At 48.2% G+C, this 26355-nt stretch overlaps 1 protein-coding gene across 26 annotated transcripts in view; it reads left to right on the top strand.

Moving 5' to 3' along the window:
• The window catches only part of ZNF438 (zinc finger protein 438), a 215847-nt gene that overhangs the window by 158832 nt on the left and 30660 nt on the right, over positions 1 to 26355 (top strand). For 14 of the 26 annotated variants that reach the window (XM_061177852.1, XM_061177817.1, XM_061177762.1 and 11 more), the window contains 3 exons: positions 3377 to 3460; positions 12165 to 13983; positions 15322 to 16223. In XM_061177852.1, the coding sequence (XP_061033835.1) occupies positions 3377 to 3460; positions 12165 to 13983; positions 15322 to 15940 (2522 nt within the window). In that variant the 3' untranslated portion in view covers positions 15941 to 16223. Of the gene's footprint in view, positions 1 to 3375; positions 3461 to 12164; positions 13984 to 15321; positions 16224 to 20651; positions 20868 to 21575; positions 21692 to 26355 lie in introns of those variants that run through there. The other 12 variants (XR_009698873.1, XR_009698876.1, XR_009698877.1 and 9 more) reach the window with 3 other exon arrangements.

The following is a 26355-nucleotide window of genomic DNA, read 5'->3' as shown; positions in this document are numbered from 1 at the left end:
CCAACAAGGACCTACTGTATAGCACAGGGAACTCTACTCAATATCTTATAATAACCTATAATGGAAAAGAATCTAAAAGAGAATAGATATACATGTATACATATAACTGAATCACTTTGCTGTACACCTGAAACTAACACAACATTGTAAATAAACTGTATTTCAATAAAAATTTTTAAAAAAAGAAGAAAAGAAGAAGAAGAGGAAGGCCACCATGGAAGAAGACTGGCTTTTAAGCACTAGGGCATTGTGAAGGGACTCCCTCTGTGTTAATTTCCTTAAAATCTTAAATTTCCTGTAAGTCTCCAGTAACCATGCTGTAGACTCCTGTTAGAAAAAGGAAGCGCGCGCTCTCTCTCCTGATGGTTACACTCTGATTGGAAAAGGTTAGTCAAAAGGATCTTTATTTTCCCAGCGTAGAGATGGATGGTGTGGCACTCACAGCCGCTGGAGGAGACCGACAATATAAACAGAGCCATCGCCAAACCCCTTCCTTAAGTTCAGTGTGTTGGAACGGAAGGAGAGCAGCTTTGGGGCCAGAGTGGGTTCAAACCCCTCTCTCACCTACCAGCTTGTGACCTTGCCAGGAACATTCAGTTCCTGCATCTGTGGCCCAGAGATGTTACTCTCAAGAGCGGGTGGAGGATGAAGTGAGATCAGAGCTTAAGCACCAAATCTGACTCTTGACGGAGGGACATTTCAGTCCTTCACAAGGGGGTTTAAGGGTTTAGGGTGAGGAAGGATAGAGTTAATAAGTAGAAACGGGGAGCATATACTCTACCTATGGTAAATTTTCTCACAAAGAAAAGGAAGGAGATAGGGTAGTAGCTTGAAGAGGAGAGAAAGCCCAAGGATTACTTATGGTTGTTGGTTTTGTTTGTATAGTTTCTTGTCCAGCAAAAGCACAGGAGAAAGCAAGACAGTACAGCTGAGAGCCATCAGGTCACTCATTTAGTGAATAACGTATTGTGTGATGGCCACGTACCAGACAGGGACTAGGGACCGAGGTCCTGGCAGTGAACAAAGCCAGCCCCTGCTTTCTTGGAGCTTACATTCTAGTGGGAGGAGACAGGTGATATAATCTCATTATAAACATAAGCGCTGTGAAGGACAATTAAAGAAAAGAGTTGAGCGCCTTGGGCGGAGCACTGCCTTCAGGTGGGATGGTCGGGAAGGCCTCCTGAACGCCGGGCTCGCTGATGGTGTAGGAGCCCGGAGGCAGCAGAGGGGCCTGGAGACAAGTGTGGGTGCAGCACAGCGTTGGGAACACCCCATTTCCTGATTCTGAGATACACATCTTCTCACCTTTCGTGTTTCAGGACTCCAGGCATATGGTGTATATTTAGAGCAATAGGGCCTCGCCCTCCTGACCCCCACCCCAGGAAAAAGTAACCATATTTGTGTTGTATAATTAAAGAGGAGAGTTTAGAAGTAGGAAGCAGGGGCAGTGACCTCTCTCTTCCGCACGAGGTGTCAGTCACTTGAAGCTGCTATAACGAAGTACCATGGACCAAGTGGCTTCCAAACAACAGAAATTTATTTCTCAAGTTCTAGAGGCTGAAAGTCCAAGATCAGGTGCCAGCGTGGTCAGGTTCTGGTGAGAGCCCTCTTCTGGGTGGCAGGCTGCCATCTTCTCAGTGTACCCTCCTGTAGCAGAGAGAGAGGAAGAGAAGTCTCTGGGGTCCCTCTTATAAGGGCACCAATCCCACTCATGAGGGCTCCACCCTCGTGACCTAATTAACTCCTAATACCATTACACTGGAGGTTAGCATTTCAATATGTGAATTTGGGGGTGGGGAGGGAAGGCACAAATACTCAGTTAATTGCAAGGTCAGTGCCAAAAATCACTGACAAGAGAGAGAGCCATGGGGGAAGGGTAGGGTGGGGCAGAGGGGCGGGGCCTCAGACGAGCAGTGGGAGAAACCTGGGCTGGTCCCAGCGAGGGACTGAAGGGAGTCTGCTAGGACAAGAAACTGGCTGTGGAATCAGTCTGCAGTCTCAGACTGGAAACCTGACATTTCTGATGTTGTCCAGTGTTCACAGTGGTTGGATTTCTCCAGCACCAAGCAGCAGGCAGTGGGAGTGGAAAGCACAGGGGAAGTAGGGGAACCAGGCGGGGTAAGCACTGTGCAAAGACGCACGGCATGCTGGGAGTATCCAGGGATGATCAGGCAGGAAGCCAACTCCAGGACCAGGAGTATTTACCTAAGCACACACACCTATGAATGTGCAGAGCCTCGGGGAAAAGAGAACGCAGGTGGACTGTGTCATCACTCCATCCCCTCGGAGAAAATGGGGAGTTAACTCTTACACGTTCCTAACCTGTGGACGAGAGCAAATGTTTCCTTCAGCCAGGTCTGTAGTTGTCATCCAAAGAACAATAAAGATATTGATGGAGGAGAAGCTGGGCAGAATTCAAAAGGAAAGGAGTCCAGATTGGTCCCACAGCTTTCACACTCTGAGGCCTTCGTGGTTTTGTACCTCAGAATCTGTACAGTATATGAGGGTTAGCTCACGGAGGGCCAGACTGGTCAGCTCCATGGGAATAACTACCACAAACCCAGGACCTCGGTGCCAGTAGTGCCTGGTGCTTCCTTTTCTTTCTCTTTATTTTCTTCCAAGTGTCAGTATCATAGGTGGTCTCTCTGTGTTAAGGTAAGATGTACCTTGATTGAAGAAATGAGGAACAGTAAAGATTTAGCAAGCAGGAGTTTTAGGGAATAATTATCCACATAACAAAGAAATACGTGGTGCTGTACATTTGTACTTACAAATCATGAACTATTTGACATAAAAGCTGAGGTATAGAAAGACTTGCAGCAAAAAAAAAAAAAAAAATGTCCTAAATCAGTGTGAGTTGAAGATAAATCAGAAGTGAAGATAAAACATCTGTAAAACTCTACCATAAAGCAGTGGAACTGTTATTTCATTTTTTAAAATGCAGTTTGCACATTCTTTAAAAATGTCTGTTCTATATATATACATATATACAGCAAATCTACTTTTGAAATTATGGTATAAAAATAAGAATACCTTTGTGATTCCAGTCCCTTGCTTTTAACTATCCTGCTGTTGAAACATTGTGATCTTTACCACTTTAGTTTCATAATCATGGTATTTTGACCAAAAGTAAGAACTTTCTGCACTGTCCTAGTTTAGTTGTTCCAACTGACTGCATGTTCTGATGTTGAAACCTTGTCTTTCTGTTCATCCCACTAAGGAAAAGGTTTTCTTCACCAACTGGCATCCCAGATATGTAACTGTTCCAACTGATATTGAAATATAAGGTGTAAACAGAAGGGGTCCATTTTTAACTCGGTGGTGGAAGATTTCTTGCCCTGAGACGTTTATGTAGCTCACTAAAGCCCTTTTGCAGGAGGTGTTTCCCTGCTCACCAGTCCTGTTGACAAACAGCTGACTCAGAAGAAGTCGGAATCTCCTGGAAAGACAGCATGCACAGGTATTTTTTATATGGGAGTTAGAGCGTCAAACGACGTGATTTGCTGCTTTCACCTTGATGCGGTCCAGTTAGCAAGGCCTTCCCAGTTTCAGCTGTGTGACTCAACTGAACATTCACAATCCTAGCAATATTAACAGCAAAAAGAATAACGGGAGGATGGGCTTAATAAAGCATCCCTCTGTCTTGCTTTGCGTTCCTCATAGATCATTAGCTCTTAGTTAAATTCTGGTGCTACTCAGTCATTCTTAGATTTGGGTAAAGATACCAAGTTGACTGCTTTGTAATAGTGAATAAAATCTTGCTCATATTACAGGGTTTTTTTGGTTTTTTTTTTTTTTTTTTTTTTTGCCAAAAAGATAAATAACTTCATCTTTCTCAATGCATTAAAAATAAGAATATTTCATAGTTTTCAACTGTTTTTCATCAGAAGCACTTGAAATTAAAAATAGTTCCTCCCAGAAATGAGGACTGATACAGGGGGCTTAATTAAAATGAAGGAGAAATTCACTGAAATTGAGCATTATTAAAATGTATTTTAAATGTAGTGCTTTTTAAATTTTCATTTGGGACATTAATTATATGACCCAAAAAGAATAATTAGCTACTTGAATTTAACAAAAACCACATTGTGTAATTTTTTTTTCTTTTATTGCCGTTAATGTTTTAGGTAACCAGCTTTTAAATTTGTTCGTAAAGAATGCTTGTTTCTCCATGCTTCATGACATATTCACATATCTAATTTGTTCAAGTTTATGGGCTACAGACCCTCTTTGGATGGCAGACTTTTCTTTTCTGTAAACAAGCTATCTTAAACTTACCTCTTAATGATTTCCCCGCCCGCAGCATACTGAAATCTACAAGTGCTGTCAAAGTTCTGGTTGCCCTGCCCCACCCTCTGAGAGTCCCCGTATTTTCTCTTCCGAATTGAGAAACCCCGTGGCCACTGCTCTCACCGTCCTCCTGAGATGTGGCCAGAGTCGCTAGTCCCACTCTAGACCCCGTCCCTCCCAGGACCCCTGAGACCTGGGCTTACCCCCATCCCCTGAAGGGCCACTAGGGGAGTTTTGTCCCCTGCTAAGCTGGAGAACAACAGCAGTTAGCATCAGTACTCAATATAAACAAAAGCAGAGGAGGGTGTCCCCAGAAAACAGCTCTTTACAATGCACGTATGTTCACTCCTATTCACTAGAACTGTTCATCTGATTAGCACTTTGTCAACTGGATGCAAAAATTGGGGGGCGGGGCAGGGAAAAGAGAGCCTGATAGGCTGGATCAGATGTAATAGGTGAGCTGTCAGAGAGAGGCCAGAGAGAAGTGCTTTACAGGTTTATGGGGCGCATCATTCACAAGTAATAGTTATTTCTTCCCGCTTTCCTTGATTTACCTCTCAAAAAAGAAATACCCGTTTAAGGGTTCAGTGCTGCTGCCGTATGATTCACGGTCAAGATTTGTGCGTTTTTTCCTCCCACCAAAAATAAATGTCAGGAGCTTCATACTTCTTGGCAAGAGAAGGTAGGAAACTGCTGAGAATCTAACATGTGGTAAGCACTACCCTGGCACGTTTAATGGGTACTTTCTTCATTTAATCCTGACAGCGACCAGATACTATTATTCCCATTTCATAAATGGGAACATTCAGGCTGAGAGAGTAACTCTCCCAAACCACAGGACAGAGACAGGATTTGAACCCACATCTATCTGAACCCCCAAACCCATGATCTTACCACTAGAGACTGTGATGGTGACTGTCACCACACGTAATAGCTTCCAGGCAGCAGGTAGAGCTGGGAAGAGCCTTTGGAGTCACGTGGGCCAAGGCTTGAGTTCCAGCCTGTTACCCACTGGCTGCAAAATCTTTGTCTGTAAAATGCACATAACAGTAATTCCTAACTCAGCGCATTGTGGGGATTAAGGGAGATAATGCATGCGAAGTATTTTGCACAGTACCTGACACATAAATTGGGAATATGCTTGCTTCCTTTGTACAGCGTCGGATTTCCTGAACTTGGGCTCCTAGTAGAATGACTCTAGGCGGGCTGAGTGCTGTAGGCGTGTGGACTAGAGTAATGCTTGGCATCCCGAGTCCTTGGAGACAAAGCACCCATGTGCCTGTGTTGCCAGCACGCTCTACGCTGCCATCTCTCCCGCCAGCACTCAGTACAGCCCTGTAGATGGCGCCGCAGAGCCGGGACATGCGGGGGAACGGCTGGGCGATGGCTCCACGTGTTTGCAGGTTTTTCAACAAAATTAAGTTGAGCTCCCTTGTGTTCTGAGGCATTTCTTTCATCTCAGATTTCTCCGGGGTTTTACCATGCTTGTTTTAACCAGAGACCATCCTGGGAAACAGTTTGAACCCCAACTGGAACTTATTATTGGAAAGCCAAGTGGGAGGGAGAACAGGGATGCCAACCAATGAAATTGAAGATAGGGTTTTTCAGTTTAATAAACTTAAAACCTAAACAAGTCCTAAAAGTTTTGGCTCTTTTGTGGCCAAGACTTGGCAACACTTTCGCTCTGATCCTGGAGCCAGGGGCTGCGCCAAGAGCAGGGGCCCTCTCTCTCCACCTGCTCTCCGCCCCGGCTTAGCCGCGGGCCCTCGGGCCCCCACAGATGGAATGAGGGGGAACCGTGCCCGAACCAGCCAAGGGTCGGGTGGGAAGAACCTTGTTCAGAAGCAACACCGCGGGCCTTGGTTCTGCCGGTGGAAATCAGGAAGTGAGCTGCTTGCAGCTCTTGGACAGTCGTCTGCCCCGTGTTCCTGTCTCTTAACACTGTGTGCGGGGCCACGTTGTGGAGCAGCCTGATGGGGCTGGCTCAGATGAGGGCGCGTGGTGCCACTGGGCCCTCGGCTTCCCTCCGCTGCCTGGGAGGGCAGCCGACACGCACCAGCCCCGTGCTCTGGAGGAGATGGAGGGGGACGCACAGGGTGCTTTCTCCAGACAGATACCTGGCCGCCTTTCTGGATCTGTCAGAACCCTGTGGATGGGAAGTGGGAAACTCAACTTTGAATATCTGCTTTTACCTTCAGGTGACTATTACCTTTTCATCACTTCTCTAATAAGTGGGCTGTTGGAAAGAATCATTTAATGGTAATTGAAGTTTGGAGATATGACAAGCCATTGCTATTTCAAATTTTCTTTTTTTTCTCCTTAAAATTCAGAGATAATATTATATTTTGGAGCTAATTAGGGCAATTTTGTAAAGAATTTTCCCCCTTTTGAGGGGAGGATGAAGGAGAGGAAGGGAGGTCATTGCTTCACCTTGGAATGGGACGGACCTGAGTTGTGTGGATTTTGGCATGTAATTAACTTCCTCAAGCCTCTTTTTGCCTCATCTGTAAAAGGGGACAATAATGTTTATTTGCAGAGTTTGCATAAGGATTCAATTAAGAGACCAGCACAGATTCTAGACCATAATAAGGACTCATTACCTCCTCGTTTTCCTTTAATCCACAGTCAGATCAAATTCTCACCAACTGTAAATGTCACTCTTCAAAATAATTGTTTAATATGCTTAACATATTAAAAACAGTCCACATTTAAAATCCTAATACTAAGTATTTGCATTGTAGAACTGTGCAAAAATTAATTTTACTGAGTGAGCCTTTTATGTTTTCAGTTAATAAAAGTCCATGTTTAGTGCCTGAGAGTCCTGTGGGTCTCTCTAACTGTGTTATGGGTAATTCCGCAGGATTTCCAGAAATGATGAATGTCAGTGGAAATTTCGACTTACCATTTAGTGCACAGTTCTATGAAATCTGTGATTTAGTAGGTGACGTGGTTTAGATCACACCATCTGGGAGAGGCCTTGTAAATGTGTCGTGGAATAAACCACTGTTGCAGCTACATGGCCAAGAAAGACTTCCCACGATCAGACATCGCAGTGTTTTAAAAAACTTAATGGCATTTGCAGTTTCTCTAAACACTCCTATTGTTCAAACCTCTTTAAAAAGAAAAAAAAAGAAAAACCCTGTAGTTATTATAGCATAACTGACCTTTATTGCAAACTGCCTTGTTCTATTTTAAAGAGCCAAATGTTGGGAGGAACAGTTCTCAGGACTTCGGTTGTCCTTCGGAGGTAATGAGCTCTGAAGCTTCCCAGGGCTGAACCTTGGTGTGTAGTGATGCACTCCCTGTCAGACGATTCGATTACTTCCCTTATCATTAGCAATTCTTACCATTAAGTAGGCAAGGAAAGTAAAAACCCGAGAGGCTCTCAAGGTGTCATCTGGACACAGTCATTTACGTACGGACGCACACTTACCCATCACAAATATCCCCACGGATACCCCTTTGCAAAACGGATCCAAAAGGGAAACTTTCATTTTCCTTTTATTCATTCAAAAAATATTTGTCAGTACCTCCTGTGTGCCAGGCCCAGAGAGCATTCAGTGGAAAATACGCATTCATCTCATCCCGACCTGTACTTCCCCCGGTGGCTCCACCCCGAAGGCCACACTAAGACCAGTTTCTTTGGTTTCCTTTGAGAGATATTCTGTGTATATACAGGAATAGATTTGTGTGTGTTTCTCACTGCTTTTTTTTTTAAATCCAAGTGATAGCATACGATAAACCTCACATCTTGGAGAGTATTCCATATCAGTCTAACTCATTCTTCTTTTCCACTGCGGCATAGTATTCCATTGTATGGTTGGATGAATATTGTATTAGTACCCTGTTGCTGGACGTTTTAGTAATTCCTGGGGGGGGGGGGGGTTGCCTTCTATTTTTGTGGCCTCGCCGTCTTTCTCCTGCCTTGCTTTTCTTCTGATGCATCGTTTCATTCCCTATCACTGCATCATTAATGATTCTGGGAGGTGGGACTCAGCACCACCTTCGTGAAGACCCCACCCTTGTATGTAATTCCCAACAGATCCGGGCAGGCATGAGTAAGTTAGTTTACTGTGCAAGGCCTCGTCTTTTCACCCCCCAGATTTCTCGTGGTTAGCTTGTGATTAGTGATCATGAAGCCAGTTGATACACTTTTCTACGCCAGCACCCACTTCTCTGAATTGCAGGGAACTTGAGGAGGATGATTCTGTGTGGCAGGCCCCATACCTCTCGCCCAGGGCTCTGTGGTCTCAGGCCACCAGGCTGCTCACCGATCAGCGTCCTCTGTTGCCGGGACAGCTGGTTACCCTAAAGAGCTTCCTGCGCTGCTGGACCACGGCCGGCCTCCTTTTCTTCCGCCTGCCATTGCTCTTCCTGTGCGATTTCATTTCCACTGTGATGGAGGAACTCTTGAAGGTCCGCTGAAGCACATCCACTTTACACGTGTCATAATCCGCTCCCTCCCTCCCCTTTGCAATGGCTCAATAAAGATAGTTGGTTTCATTGCTGGAAACCTTAACTGTCAGAAGGTTGCTTTCTTACACTTGGTCATAAAACCTAGGAAGCCCCTTCCCAGCTGAGGTCTTCGGGGACTCTGACGTGGCCTTGACCACCAGCTGTTGCTTCCGCTGCATCTTCTATTCTGTGTTATTTCTGCTCCCCTTCGTGCTGACCTTGCCATTCTCTGCCTCGGAGGGTCGGTTTTCTGTTTCTAGCTGTTCCTCCTCTCTTCACTCTAATCCCCTTCTTTTTCCCTCCTCTCATGTCTGTTTTCTTTAAAGCGATGTCTTCTCCAGAGCTTGCTTGTTTCTGTCACTATTTGTGGGGTTCGCATCCCAACAGCATCACTTACTGTCTCTCCTGTTAGTTCCTCAGGTGGTTCGTCCGTTGGCCTCACCTCTCCCCTTTATCTTAAAAGGTTTTGTTGTTGTTTGGTTTGGTTTTTCATTTGTTTGTTTGTTTTTAAATCATGGTGCAAACCCATTTCCTTATGCTGGCAGTGGGCAAATTTCCAAAGTAATTTGACATTGTTCAAGTTTGCTTTTAAGTTATGATCTTTTTTTTTTGCTTTCAGCCACTGGTCACTTTATCACAAATACCACTTACAAATTCAGCAAATAATTATCAGATTTCTGAGCCGATGCCTAACCCTGTTCCAGGCCCTGAAGAGGCAGATAAACTCCCCTCCCTCGAGGAATTCACTCCATTGGGGGGGGGGGGCTGCGTACCATAATGAAGTCCGTGAGCACGTGTGCGGGAGAAAATTAAAACAGGAAGGGGGGGCAGGGAGCTCAGAATGGGGTACAGGTTACTGAGGCGCTCGGGGAAGAGTTCATCACGAAGGGGCCGTTTGAACAAAACTTGAAGGGAATGCTGCAGCAAGTACCGGGGTCACCTAGGGAAGCAGTCAGGGCAGTGAGAGCGCAGGCGAGGACCAGCCACGGGGTGGGGGTGGGGGGCGGTTGGCGTGCCTGGAGGCGGTGCGGGTCAGAGCGCTCCCAGGAGCCGAGGGCACCAGGCCCTGGAGGCCCCTGCGAGCCGACTGCACAGACTTGAGCAAGACAAGTGACGTGTCTTGTGCTGCGATGCATATTTGTCACATACTATTTCAAGAGGACTTGAGGCTAATTAAGGCCAGCATAGCCTTTCTTCCAGCCCTTCTCGCTATAAATATTGTGTGCTTAATCACTTAGGAGTATGGCCTCGACAGAAACCACCCAATGTTTCTTCTTTTTTCCCTCCCTCACCCCTGATAGGTTGTGTAGATGCAAAGACCATTGTGATTGTTAGTGGAATTATTTAATAAGCCTTGTCCCTAGGCAACCAAAAGCTTTCAATAATTTTAAGCTCTCTGCAAACTTTTACCAGTTCTGATTTAGTATATTTATCAATATTTACAACTTACGTCAGTACTTCTTCCAAAAAGATGAGATGAGGCTTAACATGAAAGACGTTTAAATTTAAAGGCTGTGAAAATAGAAGTAAAAAATGAATTAAATTATGCAGGAAGATGAAGCAAATGTAGCATATCAACTTGGGTGACTGTTGTGAGGTGACCGACCAGTCAGTTTACCCATGAACTTCATGGTAGCAAAGCCAAAAAGGAAAACAACAGATTACATAATTATCCTTGTCTGATTTCCCCAGACCGTAACACGAGTCTTTTTCCTTCTTCCTCTAATGTAAGCTACCAAAATAAGTTGGTCAGTCAGTATATATTTCAACCTTATTCCTACTGTGCTACTTATTTGTTTACTTGCGGAGTGTCATTTTTGCTGAAAAAATCAATTTTCTGCTAAAATTGCCAGTTCACTAACTGTAGACATGAAAATCAAGGTTGATTTTTTTTTTTTTAATGTTTATTTGTCTGCTTTACCAGATTGCCAGCTACCTAAGGCAGAAATTGTATCCATTCATCTTTATATCCTTGGTGGCCCCTAAAGAAATAGTTCTTCAATCCTCTTCCTATGACTCCAAAATCTAACAGGCTCTGAAAACAGCAAATGTTATCAAACGTTGGGTACCAAAACTCATTCAGAGGCAAAGCCTGAAGTGAAATAGGACACTTCAAAAATCTTCATTTTTTTTCCCCCTTGTGAATACTCATGTTTTACTACAGAAGTGGTCCTAGGTTTAACTAGGGGTATTCTGCAGGCTCTGCTGGGTGTTATGAAACATTTGGTGTGAGCATCTTACTACTTTTCTAAAATTTGAAAGTGTAAATTCCAAAATACATCTGGCCGCAGTGGTTTCAGAGGAGGAATCATGGGCCTGCCATATCCAATGTCTAGAACAGTGTAGGTACCTGGTAAACACGAGTTGAAGTGAAGCTTGACTAATATGAGGTACTTAGAAATGGGAAGCTCTTCTGCAGCCAGGCCTTACGAGCTTGAGGCCCCAGGGGATAAAAATCAATGAATCCGCCCTTAGAAGCATCGAAATGTTTCCTTAATTGTTCCTCAGAGCAGTAATCACTGCTCTTCCGTCAGCCTAATAAATCTCAGGAATATGAAGTGTTAGTCTGTCAGTTAAAATTGTTCCTCTTGGTGTCCTGGAAGGGGCTTTTTGTGTGATTCATGTATTTTTTATGTTGTCTCTGTATCTTATCACTGTGTGTCTTTTTGTTTTTCTTCCAACATGTTTGTAAGGTGTCACGTCAGCTTTTTTAATCCTGGTGATGTAATTGCAAAAGCACACATAAACAGTTTGGAAGGTGTGAGAAGAAATCCACAAGTCACACGGGAAAACAGCCACCAAGCCAGCATTCAGGCTGGAATTCATCCACTGTGCAGAACCAATTGTGCTGCCAGTGGGTCAAACTGTGTATCCTGAAATTGAGTGAAAAAGAAGTTTGATACAAGAAACATTTGTTTTCATACCAAAGATACAGTGGGAAATAGCAAGGCAGATCCAATACGGGCTTCACGCTCACAGAGCTTAATAGGGAAAGCAAGACATTTATATGAAAGAAATAGAGTACACGGCAGAACATGCCACAGGGCATGCAGCCCGGGAGCTCGGGGGAGGGGTGGGGTCGCCCTGGCGGAATTAGGCCAGTGGAGAGGAAGGACTTGTGGAATACAAGGAGGGGGCAGCCCCAGCTCTCAGGAAGCTCTGTGTTTAGTCGTAGAGATGCATAAACAGATAAATTACTGTGGAAAGTGGTGAATGTTATCACTGGGGCCGTGGAACCGTGGAGGACAGTCATCAGTCCCTGGGAAGGTGGGCAGGAGCTGACCTTCAGGCTGGGTCTTGAGGAACACGGGGTTTGCCGCCAAGGGCAGGGCTGGCTCTAGGGATGCTTCCAGGCAGAGGGAATGGTAAGATGCTTATGTGACACCAGCGTGACTTTTTATACTGCATTGTCCTTGCAGGTGAATCAAACAGCCCTCCTGGAACGATTCAGGGTGGGAAGGGTCTGCAGGGTAAGAGTCAGTTTAGAACCATCGCTCCAAAACTTGCGCCCCAAGTCCTGGCGCCCAGAGTGCTCCCGGGCCCGGCGCCCTCCCTCTCTGACCACGCGCATCCAGGCCCCTCCCTCGGCTCGAAGGCCCTGGGGATGCCCCCCCAGAATTACGCGCTGATGCAGGTGGCCGGCCAGGAAGGGACCTTCTCTCTCGTCGCTCTGCCACACGTCGCCTCGGCTCAGCCACTCCAGAAACCCAGACTGCCTCTGCCCAAGAACCTGAAGCTGCCCATCCCCCGGTACCAACGCCCAGGACATAGCAAAGGAGCCAGAAAGAAACCGGGGTTCAGCTCCTCTGACAGGGGCTGTAGCCAAGCTCCCGCCCAAACCCAAGCAGCCCCTCCCCTGCCTGAACATCCCGAGGCCCCGCACAAGCCCAGCCAACCCAAGCCGGCGCTGGCACCCGGCCAGGCCCCGGCCTCGCTGACCAATGGGGGTGGCCATGGAGACCCTGGGCCCCCAGGGACCAGCGACCACGGAGGTCGGGACCCTCCCGCCGCCCCAGCGCTGTCCACACCGGAGGAGCCCTCTGCCGAGCGGGGCCTCCCGAAGAGTTCAGGGAGAGCAGGCGTTGCAGGCAAGAAGCCCTCCAGGAAGCCTACTGTTTCCAGGGGAGAACTTAGAGAACAGGTCGACCTTGCCAGAGCGGCGAGCCATTTGTCGCCAGGCGTTACTGGAAACGCGGTTCAGGTGGTCTCTTCCATCCCCGGAGGTAAAGTGCCCATCCTGCCCTACTCAAGAACGAGGGCGTCGCAAGTTTACAAAGGCGGTGCAGCTGTGAACCTTGAGGATGTTTCTCTCCCTGGGCTCAGGGCAGCCGGTGATAAGACCTCATCCGTCCTGGAAGGCTTCTGTTCGGCCCCCCAGGTGGCCGACAGGGGACCTGCCCCACAGGCATCAAGGCAGAGCCCCTGCGACAGGGCCTACTGTCCGGCCACCAAAGCCGACCTCAACCACAAAACAAAACCGAACGGCGGGGCAGCCAAAAGAAGAGGAAGAAAACGGAAGGTCCCGGATGAACTTCTGACATTTCAGGGTAAAAGGAGGAAATGTGTCATTAGTAAGTGTAAAGATGGCAAAGAAAGAGCCAAAGCCGATCCCCAAGAGTCCAGGGACCAAAAACCTGGGGTTGTGAAAAAATACCGTAGCATCATGCCCAAACCTGTCCTGGTCCTGCCGGCCCTGGCTCCCCTGGCGTCGCCCGCGGCCACGTTACAGCCCCCCGCGCCCAGCAGCCGGGGGCACGCGTCGTTCAATCACTCCCTGGCCCCCAAGCATCCGGGCTGCAGGCCGGACGAAGGCCCCTCCCCGAAGCCCGGCTCGACCTTCAGAAATGGGTTCTCCGGCCTCAAGAAGCCTTGGCACGGTTGCCACGTGTGCGAGCACGCCTTCCAGCCCAAGCAGCACCTCCGCGAGCACGCCAACACGCATGCCGACAGCCGGCCCTGCAGCTGCCGCCTCTGCCGCAAAGCCTACGTGCGGCCGGGCAGCCTGAGCGCACACGTGCGGCTGCATCACGGCGACTCCCGGCCCAGGAGGCTCGTGTGCTGCGAATTCTGCGCGAAGGTGTTCGGCCACGTCAGAGTCTACTTCGGCCACCTGAAAGAGGCGCACGGGGTGGCCGTCAGCACCGAGCCGCAGCCGCAGCCGCAGCCGCAGCCGCAGCCGGGGGACCTGCTGAGGACCCGGGAGCAGACTGCCCGAGGGATGGAGGGACCGGTGGACAGGTGAGTGGGGGGTGCTTTCGCATTTGAGGTCAGGGCCAGATTCCACATGCAGCAAGGTGGGTTTGGAAGACCCTCCCCCAGGTCAAGATTTCATAAGGTAGCTGCCGCCTCTTCCCCCTGTTCTGTGAAGAATGGCCGCATTCCTCTCTGGTCTCTGATCATTAGTGATTTTTGATGACTCTGCCTTCTACGAGCCAGGACACAGAGGTCCCTTTGAGGGACGCTGGGGACAGTTGGGCAAGAGATGAATTTTGCTTCTGAAATATGAAAGAGTAACTTAGTGTCTGTAGTTCTGGTGCTTTCGACAAGTAATCTCCTCCAAACTCTTGGCCACAGAATCTATACCCAAAGAGCACCATTTGGCCCAGAATGCGGCGTGACAGGCGGCAGGGACTCAGCGCAGCTCAGCTGCACGGACCAGCCCCCAGGTGCAGGCCTGACGCTCAGCGCTTGCCCTGTTTCCCCGTCAGGCCGGGTTAACAGTCTCCTGTGTCCTTGTCTGTGCAGCGCTGCTTCCCAGCACCGTAAACGAACCAGCTGAGTCATTTGAAAGCCTGCCAGGCGGGCCTGAGAGTTGTGAGTAAGCCAGGGAAGTGCCCTCGGCCTGTCCACCTTGCTCTAGGTGATGGGGGGGAGGTTGCACTGAAGTGAATGCTCGTCAGCGCCGTGAAAGTTAAACATTTTCCAGCACTTTAGATCCCCTCACCATTCCCAGCTGTCCTAATGGTTCTAAATCCTTTCTGTTCAATTTCAGCTTGGTCTGTCATATTCATTAAAACTAAGTTACGCCTGTCCTGTTTCCTCCCGGCTTTTCTGGGGTTTCTCTGCATCTCTTTAGGCATTTCTGGCCCTTTTCCGATAAAGGTACATAGCAGCCTCCCCAAAGAAACCTCACTTCTTAATTGTTGAACGGAGTCCGTGCTGAGTTTTAGCGAAGAAGTCCAGACTGCACTGGGTGCTCAGGGAGAGGGAGGGCCCTGGGGGGGGCGGGGGGGACAGTCGCCTCAGCTGGACCCAGCGGGCTCCTGCCGCGCTTCGTTTGGGACCTCCCGCTCTCCTGGTGCGCACACCTGCTGCCATGGCAACCAAAGAACAGGTGGCTCCCGGGGGAGCCTCTTTCCGAAGTGGACCCTGCTGGCGTGGAAGGCGTGAGGCCCCAGGCAGGACTGACCTTGGCCTTCACCGCGGCCTCTGCCCCCCATGCACTCTCTGCTTGCCCCTCCTTCGGCCCCCCCTCGGTGCGTGTGTCTTAGATCCCGGAAGGCCAGGAGCTGTAAGGAGAAGTTCCGGTTGTGTTCTTCCATGAGAGCTGATACAGACTTTTTCCCCCCTTTCCAGGGAGACCAAGTCCAGCCTGGAAGAAGACCTCCTTCTGAACCAGGCTGATGAGGTCAAATTCCAGATCAGATGTGGCCGCTGTCAGATCACTGCCCAGTCTTTTGCTGAAATCAAGTTCCACCTGCTTTACGTTCATGGAGAGGAGATCCAGGGCCAGTTGCAAGAGGAGATCTCACCCTCCTTGGGAAGCAGGGGAGCTCAGGGAGAACTGGTTCCACAGGCTGCTCCTTTCTGGAAACATCCTGAGAGAAGAAAGCAGCTTAAGCACCGTCCCTTGGACGGGGAACTCTGTGCAGTCCCCAGATTGAAAAAGCAGCTCTACCTCCGTCATCAGAATGATGTGGAGATACTTGCGAAACATGAAGGCGCCCAGCCAGGACCCAGTGAGCCCGGAGGACACCCCCAGGGCCCCGAGGGCCCCGGCCCCGACGCTGCCCTCTCCCCACCCCGGCCTGGCTTTAACTGCGTCCTTTGTGCACAGACGCTGGGGAGGAGGGAAGAACTGCTCCTGCACTGGGAAGAGCAGCACAGGTGCCAGGACCCGCCGACCCTCTGGAAGCTTCTGAGCTCGCTCTCCAGCCAGGGCGCCGCCCAGCGTTCCGGCCAGAGCGGAAAGTGAGAGAGACCGGAAAATGAGACGGCGAGCCGAGCCGAGGGGGAAGGGGAGGCGCTCTCTCCGCTTCCTCTGTTCCGTGGAGGTGCTTCACGACAGAAATCAAGCAAGTTAGGGTCAGCATTAATGAGCAGAAGTGATTTCTGTACATACTTTTATTCTTTTATGAAATATATATGTACATGTGCCCTTGATGCGTATTTTTCTCACGTAATGCAGTTTTATTTTAAAATTCTATGTCCTGTTAGTATCTGAGACTTTATTTCAGATTCAATAAAAAGATAAATTTGCAGATTGAAATGTAGAGTATTATAGGCTATTCTTCAAGTACAGTTTTTAGTAAAAACACGTGTGTTTGAGTTATTTCCTGTCTGTGTGCGTGTATGTGTCCTTTTGTTCACATGTTTTCTGTTTAAGTAGGTTGACAAATGTGATAAATGTCCAGGTGACAAAATCATTTCAGTCTCAACCCTGGCATATTGTTGATCTTTATCCGATTCTCTAGTTTATTTGAATATGCCGTAGAGTAGCGTGTTAAATAAGGTTCTCATCTGTCATAATTGAAAGTCCGTGTTTTCAGGACTTTGATTTTTTTTTAATTCATTTTCTTAAATGCACGTTCCGTTGAAGCTTAGATGCTAAGTCTTATACCTGTACTGCTCCCTGTCAAAGTAATCAACCATTTCTTAGTACTTCAGCTAATAGAAAAACCACTTTTTTGTTAAAAAGTTATTTTCAAAAAGTCTTTTGAACCAGAAAATTTACAACCTGGAGAGTGAACTGGGTAGTTCAGCCCAGATGTCAGGTGTCTCAGCGGCCTTTCCTCTTCCCCAGTAACTTCAGAGGGCTGTCACTGGCTGATCAATTTTAGATGCAACTGTGCCTTTCAAGCCCGGGTCCTCTTTGAAAGTCAGGAGTAAATGATTGCCTGTTAAATTCTTGGGAAATTACCTCAAATCAGAAATGTTGCCATTTGAAGTTTCTGGCCATCCTGGCTGCAAAATCATTTTCTCGGAATGGGGGAGTCTGAACACTTGAATCCCGGGCTTCGGTTGAAAGCGCCGCGCACGTGGCCAGCCCTGTTCCTGAAGCTGGGCCCGGGCACCGTCATAACATTATTCTGTGCTAAAGGAAGTTACCTAAACGGAGGAAGACCTAAATTCTAACTGATGAGCTAGCGGGTCTTAAATCATCTTTTTGAATGTCTCGTTTTAAAACCAAGTGTTCATAAGCACAGTTTGGTTCAAATAGCGCAAAAAAGGGAAAACTCAACCCTTGGCTTTTTTGCAAATAGTTTTATAAATTTGAGAGTAAGAAGGTAGGGATAGAAATCTCGGAAAGATTCTGCTGTGGTTCATCAATCGATCACGCTGCACCCAATCTCAGAGAGATACTATGAGACCTCCACTGTGTGAATATTTTTAGAACTCGGCTAGTCACGGGACAGCTTTACCATTCAGCGCAGCATCTAGTTTGTTTTTGGAAGAGTGGTCTCGAAGACACCAACAAATGAGATCTACCACGAATACTACTTGAGTTCAAACCATGAAATTTGACTTAAACTCTAAAGTGGTTCTTAGACCCCTCTGTCTTCAGATGCTAAGCAGTATTTCCGAAATACTGGCCAAGAAGGCCTCGGGCAGAGGAGCGGGTCTGGTTGGAGACAAAGGTGCGGGGGGCAGAGTGCATCCACCCCGCACGTAAAGGAGAGTCCGCAGTCCCCAAGGTTGTGAGGACTCTCCCCTGTGGCCCGTGTTTAATCCCATATTCTTGCAGTGAGAGCAAGACAGCGAGGGCTCAGCCTCTGGAAAGAAATAGAGGGTTAGGATGGGCCAAGAGCAAAGCTGGGGAGATACAGTTGGCTCTTCACGAAGCTCTCTGCCTGGGTCCCCTTCTCCTCAGGACGCTCCCTGCGTTTCGCCAGGAGCAGCCCAGTGCCACCTAGATCAGGGAGTTTCTGGTCCTTAACGACGGCGCTTCTTCAGAGGGAATGCTGCGAAGAGGGACTCCGACGGGGGAGGTAGGATAAAAGGGGATCATTCAGCTAAAGAACTTCGGGACCAGCTCAAGTTGATTCCCCGGGGGGTCTTGATTGACAAGCCTTCCGTGGGTGCAGACGTGGTCCTGGCACAGTCCCAGCCTACGTAGATGACCCACAGGCAGTGACGTGTACAAGGAGGTGCTGTGAGGCTTACTGCCCGTGAGTTACCTTTCAAGGCTCCATTCTCCCACCGGTAAGATGGGAGCGATGACCCCCCCCCCCCACAAGGCATCTGTGGGGAACAGTCGATGCCACACAAATAGAGCGTCGGGCACCCTCAGGCCACGGAGTAACTGGTGGCAGTTATTTATTATACCTTTGGGCAGACTTGCAAGAAGGAGGTATGTGATGCCGTAGAAGGATAATTTAAAACAGCTCAGGTCGGCCTCACGTCCAGAATTCAAGGATAAAACCTCTACGGAGAACCACAGACATTTGCATCTTTGCATAAAAAGTGTATTTTAATTTTTAAATAAACTGGGATTGGGATCACATGGAGGTTTGGTGTCTATTTAATCAATACAGGAGGTAAAATTCACTAGATGATTTCCGTTCTAAGTTCCACTTTGGGCCACGAATTCCTCCCCGTGGCTGCCCTCCGCGGCCTCCGCTGGCCCTGGTCACAGCTCCCACCCCAGTGTCCTAATCCTCACAGTGGGCTTGTCTGTTTCCCACACTGGACCATAAGCCTCTTGAGGGCAGGGACTGTGTCTGCTCAGCACGTAGCCCCAGAGGATCCAGCCCCTGACAAGGAACAGTGTACAGTATTTGTTGAAAAAATAGATACGTGAGCAAAAAACAAATAAAATTGTCCCTTTCTCTTTCTATGAATAAATCCAGCTTCAGGAGCTCCCCACCTTAGAGCTAGGAAGGCACAGAGGCGAATTTGGTCTTAAATGCAGCACGTCCATTTCACTTCATGTCTTTTGCTTCTTGGCAAGTTGTCCCAGAGCCAGAAAAATGAGGGGGTTTTTGTTTTTTTCTTTTTTTGCTTTTTCTTTTGGCCCTAAATTACGTCTGAAAGTTACAGCATTTTAGATTTGTATTGTTTCATTAGCTGTCGCTTTTATTCATGACCCCTTTTGTTTCTCTCTCTTTCTCTGGACCTCTTCCTGCTCGAGCTTGACCATTCCTCTCATATGGAAAGTTGTCTGTTCATCAGCACGCCATAAATAATCCAACCTGCGTGCATTCCACTGTCTTCCCTGGCTCCACGCTCCCTCCCGCCCCCCAGCTGCCCCGCTTCAGTTTTCTGTGGCCCCAGTGACATGATCGTTGGCAATAAATGCTCAGCTTCATTTATTTACTGGAATTCTCAGATCTGGACCAGTTTGCTCCATTCAAGCTGCTGACGTGTTTTGTTAGGTACACATTTTGTAGAATCTCCCCTTTGCGCTGAGCTCTAAGAAAAAGGGCCCTGGTAAGGATTAACTGGGATTTAACAGATTTTTAGCTTCAACTTTATATGGACTTCCCTAACATCAGGCAGTCGGCAGCTTATCTGGACTTGGGGTGCAATCCCATACATATTTGAACCATATTCACCTCTCCAGGAATGCTCCTTTTGGAGGTGAAATGTTTATTGTATCTCATATTTGGTCATGGTCATGGTTATCCCCATAATAAAACTATAACCATGGTTTTGCAAGCATATTTTAAACTTGTGTTTAGGATGTTAGCTAAGTAGTACATCACATCTTCCATGCTCTGAAGTGTGAGAATGTTTCAATGTGTTGCCTTAAACCCTAGGAGAAAATCCGGGGTCTACTGAAGGAGACCAAATGTGACACTTGTTCTGATTTTGATGTGAAGCTAAACAGGTTTGGGATTTTTTTTTTTTTTCAGTGAAACTTGCTCACATGTTCAAAATTGCCCACCACGCCTTGGTTAGCTTAGCCATAAAGAATTCACCTGTATTAGGATGGCAGTACTTGCCTCTTTCAGTACGTTCCAAAAACAAAATTTCAAGCAATTAGCATCATGATAGATCATGTTTTGATAAATCAGCCACTAAGTGCTACTCAAAAAAATGAAAGATTTTACCTTCTGTCATTAAGTAGGAATTTAATCTCCAGTCAGGTGTTGCAAAGAGACCGCCCACCAGGTGTTCTAAGGGCATTTGCAGAAACAGCAATGAACTTGATCTGATTATTGCCTGAGTTGTCATGCAGAACTTGCCACAAAAATTTGGCCATGGAGGAGATCCAGGTGTTCAAACATATGAGCTGCAGGACCCTCCCTAAAGCTCTGGCTATTTCCAGAAGTCATCGCTAAGTGTGTGCTCTTATGAAGCTAATACACTGCCTTTTCCCAGCCTCATCCAAATTAAAGCACAGTTAAATTTTTCCTAAGACATTCATTGAAGCAAGCCTTTTTGACAATGGTTACAACTAAGGAAAGTTGCAATATCCAAGAAGACTTAAGTCTTTTGAATGGTGTTGATTCTTTCTTGAAGTAAAGGGTGGGTAGGGGGAGCAGGAGGGCAGCAGTGCCATGTCAAGACATGGCATGAGGAACTTTCTGATGATAAAAGGAAAGGCCCAGTGGGGTGCCATAGGGTAGTGGGGAGCCTGGATCTAGGGTCCAGGCAGCAAAATGGCATTCATAGTTTGGTACCACCTCCATGGAACAAACCAGATTTGACAATTTCTATCAAAATCTTTTTAAAATGCACAGACTTTTTGACCCAGGAACTCCACTTCCAGGAATCTGGCCTATAGATATTACTGCACGAGTTCACAGACAGATGTGGACAAAGAACGTCGCCTGCCGTATCAGTAAACAAAGGATGTTGCAGCCATCAAGCTGTCAGCCACTGCAGCTGCCACAGACTGTGTGCCCTGAGCGGATTCAGGATGGAGAAGCCTAGGATGCCGGCCCCAGAGAGCTAAGGTGCATATCAAAGGAATCATTTCAGTGAGCCCAGACCCTTGCGTCTTCCCATACACAGAAAATTGCTAAATTCATTAATTTGAGATGTCTGGTTTTCTTTAATTAACAGTCATCATTCGACGTTCCGATGATCTGGGTTTTTTTTTTTTTTTTTTTTTGCAAAAACTCCTATATATCCTGGCTTCTCCCTTACAGTCCATCCAAGCGATCTGAGAGCCTCTCTCCCGGGCCTAAGTGCTTAGTATGTCCACCAAATAAAACGTAATTCTCAACTTCAAGGTTGTGGGTTTTTTTCAGTCGACACACACGTGAGGATGTTCAGTGCAGCATTGTTTATAATACTGAACACAAATTTAAATGTCCGTCAGAGGCGGTTTAAAGAAGCTTCGGTGCTCCAGGGGATGGAATACCGTGCTGCAGGAGAAAAGATGGAAGTTGCACCTCACGTGCTGAAATCTGTATTGTGCGCAGGAAGCAAGACGCAGAACACATATGGTGTGCTGTCATGTGAAAAAGGAGGAAGTAAGGGTGGGCGAGAAGGGGTCGATGTGTGCTTGTAATAGGCATAGGAATTTTCCGGAAGGGGGCTTCAGGAAAGGGGTACCAGGAGATGGCAAAGCGGGACACTTACTTTTGCATTATTGGAATGTTTGGCTGCATTTTATTTATTGTTTTTGGGTTGCAAAATGTCTTCACCGGATTAAGCAGTAGCTGGGCTGCCATCGTTCGGGAAGGCCTCGGCAACGCTGTGAAGGAAGGAAAAGTCGTCTGACCCCTTGAGCTTGAGCACCTGCTGCCTGATGGTACCGCACCACGGCCCACAGGTACCAAAGTTTGATTTCGTAAAAATAATACAGCCTACATAATCATGCACTTTGCATCTTGAATGTTCTAATTTCTTCCTTTAATTCTGGCTCCCTCGCACTAAATTGATCTCATGACCCACCAGTGAGGCCCCAATCTGAACTAGACTGCTACAGGCGTCAGACTTGCCACCCTCCCTGCCCCTTTGTGGCCTCCCTGGGCTGTCTGTCACCCAGGCCCTCCAGTCCCTGCTGTCAGGGGCCTGATGGAGCACCCGCATCTCTCCCCAGATTTGCATTTTATAGGCCGTCTGAAGGGTGGCCTCAAGCCAAAGGGATGACTAATGCTGGGAAGTTCTGAAGCCCTGTGGCCGCTAAGAAGGCCTTTTGGTGCCTCAGTAACGCCCTGGGGGGCTCCTGAGTGCCCTTTGGAAAAGAGTGAAGCCGTCACTTAGGAACCCAGAGGCATTGCCACCTGGCCCGGGCTCACCCTGAAAAGCTCTTCCAAAGTTTCACTTGACCAGAGTTGCTGACTCTGGGTTTGGGCTGGGTTTGAAATCGTCTCTCATTTCTCATCCTAATTCAAATAAAATGGTGCAGCAGAAATCTAGTCCTCTGAAGAAGATGCAGATTCTGACGGCATTGGAACCTACTGGAACCAACAGCCTTCCTCTCCCCTCCGCCCTCTCCCGCTCTCCTTGCCTGTGCTAAGAAGCCCACGTCGGGCCAGGTTTTCTGAGGATGTGGGTATGACCCCTCCTTCTCGTCCTCCTGGCCTCACTGTCCTGTCAAATGTTCTGCCGTTTTGCCAGGCCTGCGGTATAACTGGGTCACAAGGGTAGAACGTGGCCGAAGAAAGGGCCGCTTAGACTTCAAAATGATCTGTATCCTTCCATCATCTCCAGGGACTGATGCTGAAATTAGACCAAGTCTCTCACTGATGCAAACAAACTCCCACCCCCTCCCATGTCCAATACCCGGTGCCGCCGTGAAAACAAAGTCTGCTTGTCACGCAGCTGTCACTTGGCCCACACCACTCAAAGTTAACACCTAGTTAATCACATTCTCCTGTGTGTATTCCTCGGAGGGCCCTCTTTCTCAATTTTAATGTGTTGGCTTAAATAAAATCGGTCTGGTTCCCCTTTTCATAGCAGCTTAAATCTGTCCCAAGTTGCCCAAACAAGTGTTTATGGAACTACTCACGGGTCCTCAAGGGAGATTTCCAAATCAACACACACGCGTGAGTGCCCAGCTCATGTGGAGACCCACACCCTAGCCCACTTGGGGCCCCCTGGCTGGAAAGCCAGCCAAGCACAGAGCAGCACTGGTCTGAGAAGATCCTCTGCACTTCCGGTCACATGGGGTTACCCGGGAGATGCTGTTGCCCAGCTGTACTTTTCCATTTGCACATAGATGGGAGCATAGGTAGGCTCTGACTCTTTCATTGATAGTAAAAGGCACTAGGAGAGAAGGAAATTGGCAATGATCGGATGTTTTCATTTTGCTTTGATTTTCATCAGTGCCCTGAAAACACTATTTCAGACGTCTTCATCATCTCATACGGAAAATAATAACCTCAGTAATATTTGTTAACTCTGAGGGCCCTTATTATTGAAGAGGGCAATCTTATGCCAGTTTCACAAAGGACTCGTGCTTTTCTGGGTCCGGTGGGATTCACTGGGGATTTCAGTCCACTTACAACTGGGAAAATTTCCCCATCACAAAATCCATTGCCAAAATGGACACCAATTGGCCTCCTGGTTGACAATCCCAGAAGGGAAAGCTCTGGGCTCCAAAACTAAGCGATTTGCTCAAGAGTTGAGACAGTAGCAGGAAATCATGCTGTCTTGACCCAAGGTTTGCTCTCTGCTGAGGATAACGGAGAGTTTGGGGCTGCAGGGCCATCAGTGTCACAAGTAATCCATTCAGAAATAGCAAAAGGCCTTCTACTATAACAAGGAATTTAAAATAGTTTCAGCCAGACTTAAGCATACTTAGGCATTAACAGTCTTTTAACTTAGCGGGAAAAAACCACTGCGTCTTAGTTGGTGGCGAAGCTGATGGAGGGGGAAGATGAAAGAGCTACTTCTCCTGAAGTGAGCGTGTTTGACATATTTCAGGAAAACAGGCTAATGGCTCTCTTTCTACGCCTTGTGGCTGGAGGTGTGATTTGCACGGACCACATCAGTCTCAGGTAGAGTGAATCGGCTCCGCTGCACTGTGAGGTTGGCATTAAACCAACACCTGGGCCTTCCCCGGCAGTCCAGTGGTTAAGACACCGCGCTCCCACTGCAGGGGGCGCGGGTTCAATCCCTGGTCGGGGAGCTAGGATCCCGCATGCCGTGTGGCACGGCCAAAAAAATAAAAAATAAACCTTTCACAGCGGGCAGCCCTACAGTCCAAATTGCAGCCAATCTAGCTGAGAGCTACCCGTTTCCTACTAAGTGCAGCCTGACGCGGGTGCCTGTACAGCCAGCAGCAAGCTTATCCCAATATTTTGTCACATTCAACAACATCTTTGAGAAAATGTCTTAAATGGATAATTCTTTTAGAAGACCATAAAAATAAGATCAACAACCACTGAAAAGTCTGTGGAATCTGAAGCATGTAGAAAATCACCCCCTGTACCCCATGGGCTGTATTATTTCCCCCTTTTAAACCAATATTTATCATATAACCGTGGTTTTACAGCCAAGCCATCCTGAACATGTCCCGTCCAGGGAACATGGGTGGAAATGACCCCCTCAGCTCTGAGACCCCCGCCTTGGAGCTGAGCCTCTCCCGCCCCCAGCCCTGCTCTCTCCCCTGCAGGGAGGGGCTGCCTCCTCCCGCCCCCCGACTCTGCTCTGCTGGCCTCGCCTCTCCATCTGTGCGCCCGTGGTCCACGTGGCCACTCGCACGTGGTCACTCACGGTGGGACCGTTCCCGCGGAGGCCGCCGAGCTTCCACACCAGCCGCGGGAGGCTTCCTCCTCCTCCTCAAACGGGGACACGCTTTTTTTACGGGGCCCCGAACTGGGAGGCAGCCCTCGATTTCTCCCAGTGAGCGCTTATTCTTTGTTTAGTCTCCCTTTCTGCCCGCCCTTGGGTCAAGCCTAGGGGAAGGCGCTGGGAGCCAACCCAGCCTCAGCCCCCCAGCGGCCTGAGAACTCTGCTCCCACCTTCAGCACTTCTGGGTGGGCCCTCTGCACCCGCAACTGCGGCCTGGGGGGTCGCCAACAGCGGTGTCAGCCCCCTCGCGGGCTCGCCCTCACCCCGCCTCCCCAGCCCCTCCCCAGTCCAGGGGGGGGGCACCTGGACACCCCGAGAGACTGGCAGCAGCTGCTCCCGTCCCGTTCCAAAGCCCGCTTCTACTGCCTGGGCTTGTGATTCACGCAAATGGGCGTGGAGTGGAGTCCCTTCTTCATGGGTGAGTTTGTTGACTGAAAAAAAAAAAGCACAGCCTGAAAGTTGCCAGTTCAGGAGTCTTACTGAGGACTCTAGCCTGGGGATCAGCCTCTGAGATCGCTCTGAGGGACTGTTCCAAAGAGGTAAGGGAGGATATATAGGAGGTTTTGCTGAAAAAAAAAAAAAATGCAGTCCAACATCAAAAGATGACTGTTAATCACAAGAACAGACATCTGAGGTTAGTGATTTTAGTGCTCTTCTGTGTATGGGAAGAGGCAAGAGTCTGGGCTCATTGAAATGATTCCTTTCGTAGCATCTTCCCAGGGCCAGCATCTGGCTTTCTCCCTCCTGAGTCCCCCCACCAGGGGGCAGCTGCAGTAACTGATGGCTTGACGGTGGGCAGCATTCACTGTTTACCGGCAGGGCAGGCAACATTCTTTGTCCGCAAGTTCTCACCTCCCCAAGGAAGGCTAAAATCCTCAACTGTCAAACCTACCTCTATAGCCCAAGAAGCACAGTTCGCTGGGTTTTGTGAACACGATGCTATCAAGTGATATATACAAAGTGCAAGAGACAAGGTACCACAGGCACAGAACATATGCAAAATGCACGTTTTCAGGACGTTTAATTAAGAGAGAGGAGGCTGAAGAATGAGACTTCAAAGGAAGCATTCAACCTGCACCTTCCCAGAGTGAAGTGGGGATGGGTGGTTTCCAGAACAGGATGGGCATTTGAGCAGTGCCCTCTCACTGGATCACCTGCCCTGGCTCTAGGGGCATCGGAGGGCCACTTCTGGTAAATGAAAAGCAGGCATGTGGAGACTCTGATGAATGTCTTCATTGGAATCATCCTGCTGTGGAGGTCGAGGAAACCCACGGAAGATTCTGGTTTCCTAAGTAAGCTGTGCTTCTCAAGTTCAAGGTGCTGTTTCTTTCATGGAACTTGATTAGCAACTAATTAAACGGAGGAAGGACAGTCCACAGCACAGGTGACCAACAGGGTTCCCGCTGCAGACAGGTCGAAGCAATTAAATGTGTGAACCACGCTGTTTGTGTGTTTCCGGGGCTGTAAAAGTGATGGCCTGGCTAAGCAACAAAAAACACAACCCTTGAACACCCCGGCCAAGGCCCACTCTTCTATAAAACATGTGTTCCCTTCTCCAAAGCAGGGAGCATCGCCAACTCAAAAAGTAAGCCCAGGACTGGTTTCTTCTGAGGTGGGGAGCAGGGAACAGCCCACCGACAATGGCCGATTGTGATTTATTAGTGGAGGGAAATTCGGAATTGAACTTCACCATTG

The sequence above is a fragment of the Eubalaena glacialis genome, chromosome 2 (genome assembly GCF_028564815.1).
Source record: "Eubalaena glacialis isolate mEubGla1 chromosome 2, mEubGla1.1.hap2.+ XY, whole genome shotgun sequence".
Taxonomy (NCBI): domain Eukaryota; kingdom Metazoa; phylum Chordata; class Mammalia; order Artiodactyla; family Balaenidae; genus Eubalaena; species Eubalaena glacialis.
The sequence above is the reverse complement of the archived record's forward strand: the minus strand, read 5'-3'. Positions and strand labels throughout refer to the sequence as shown.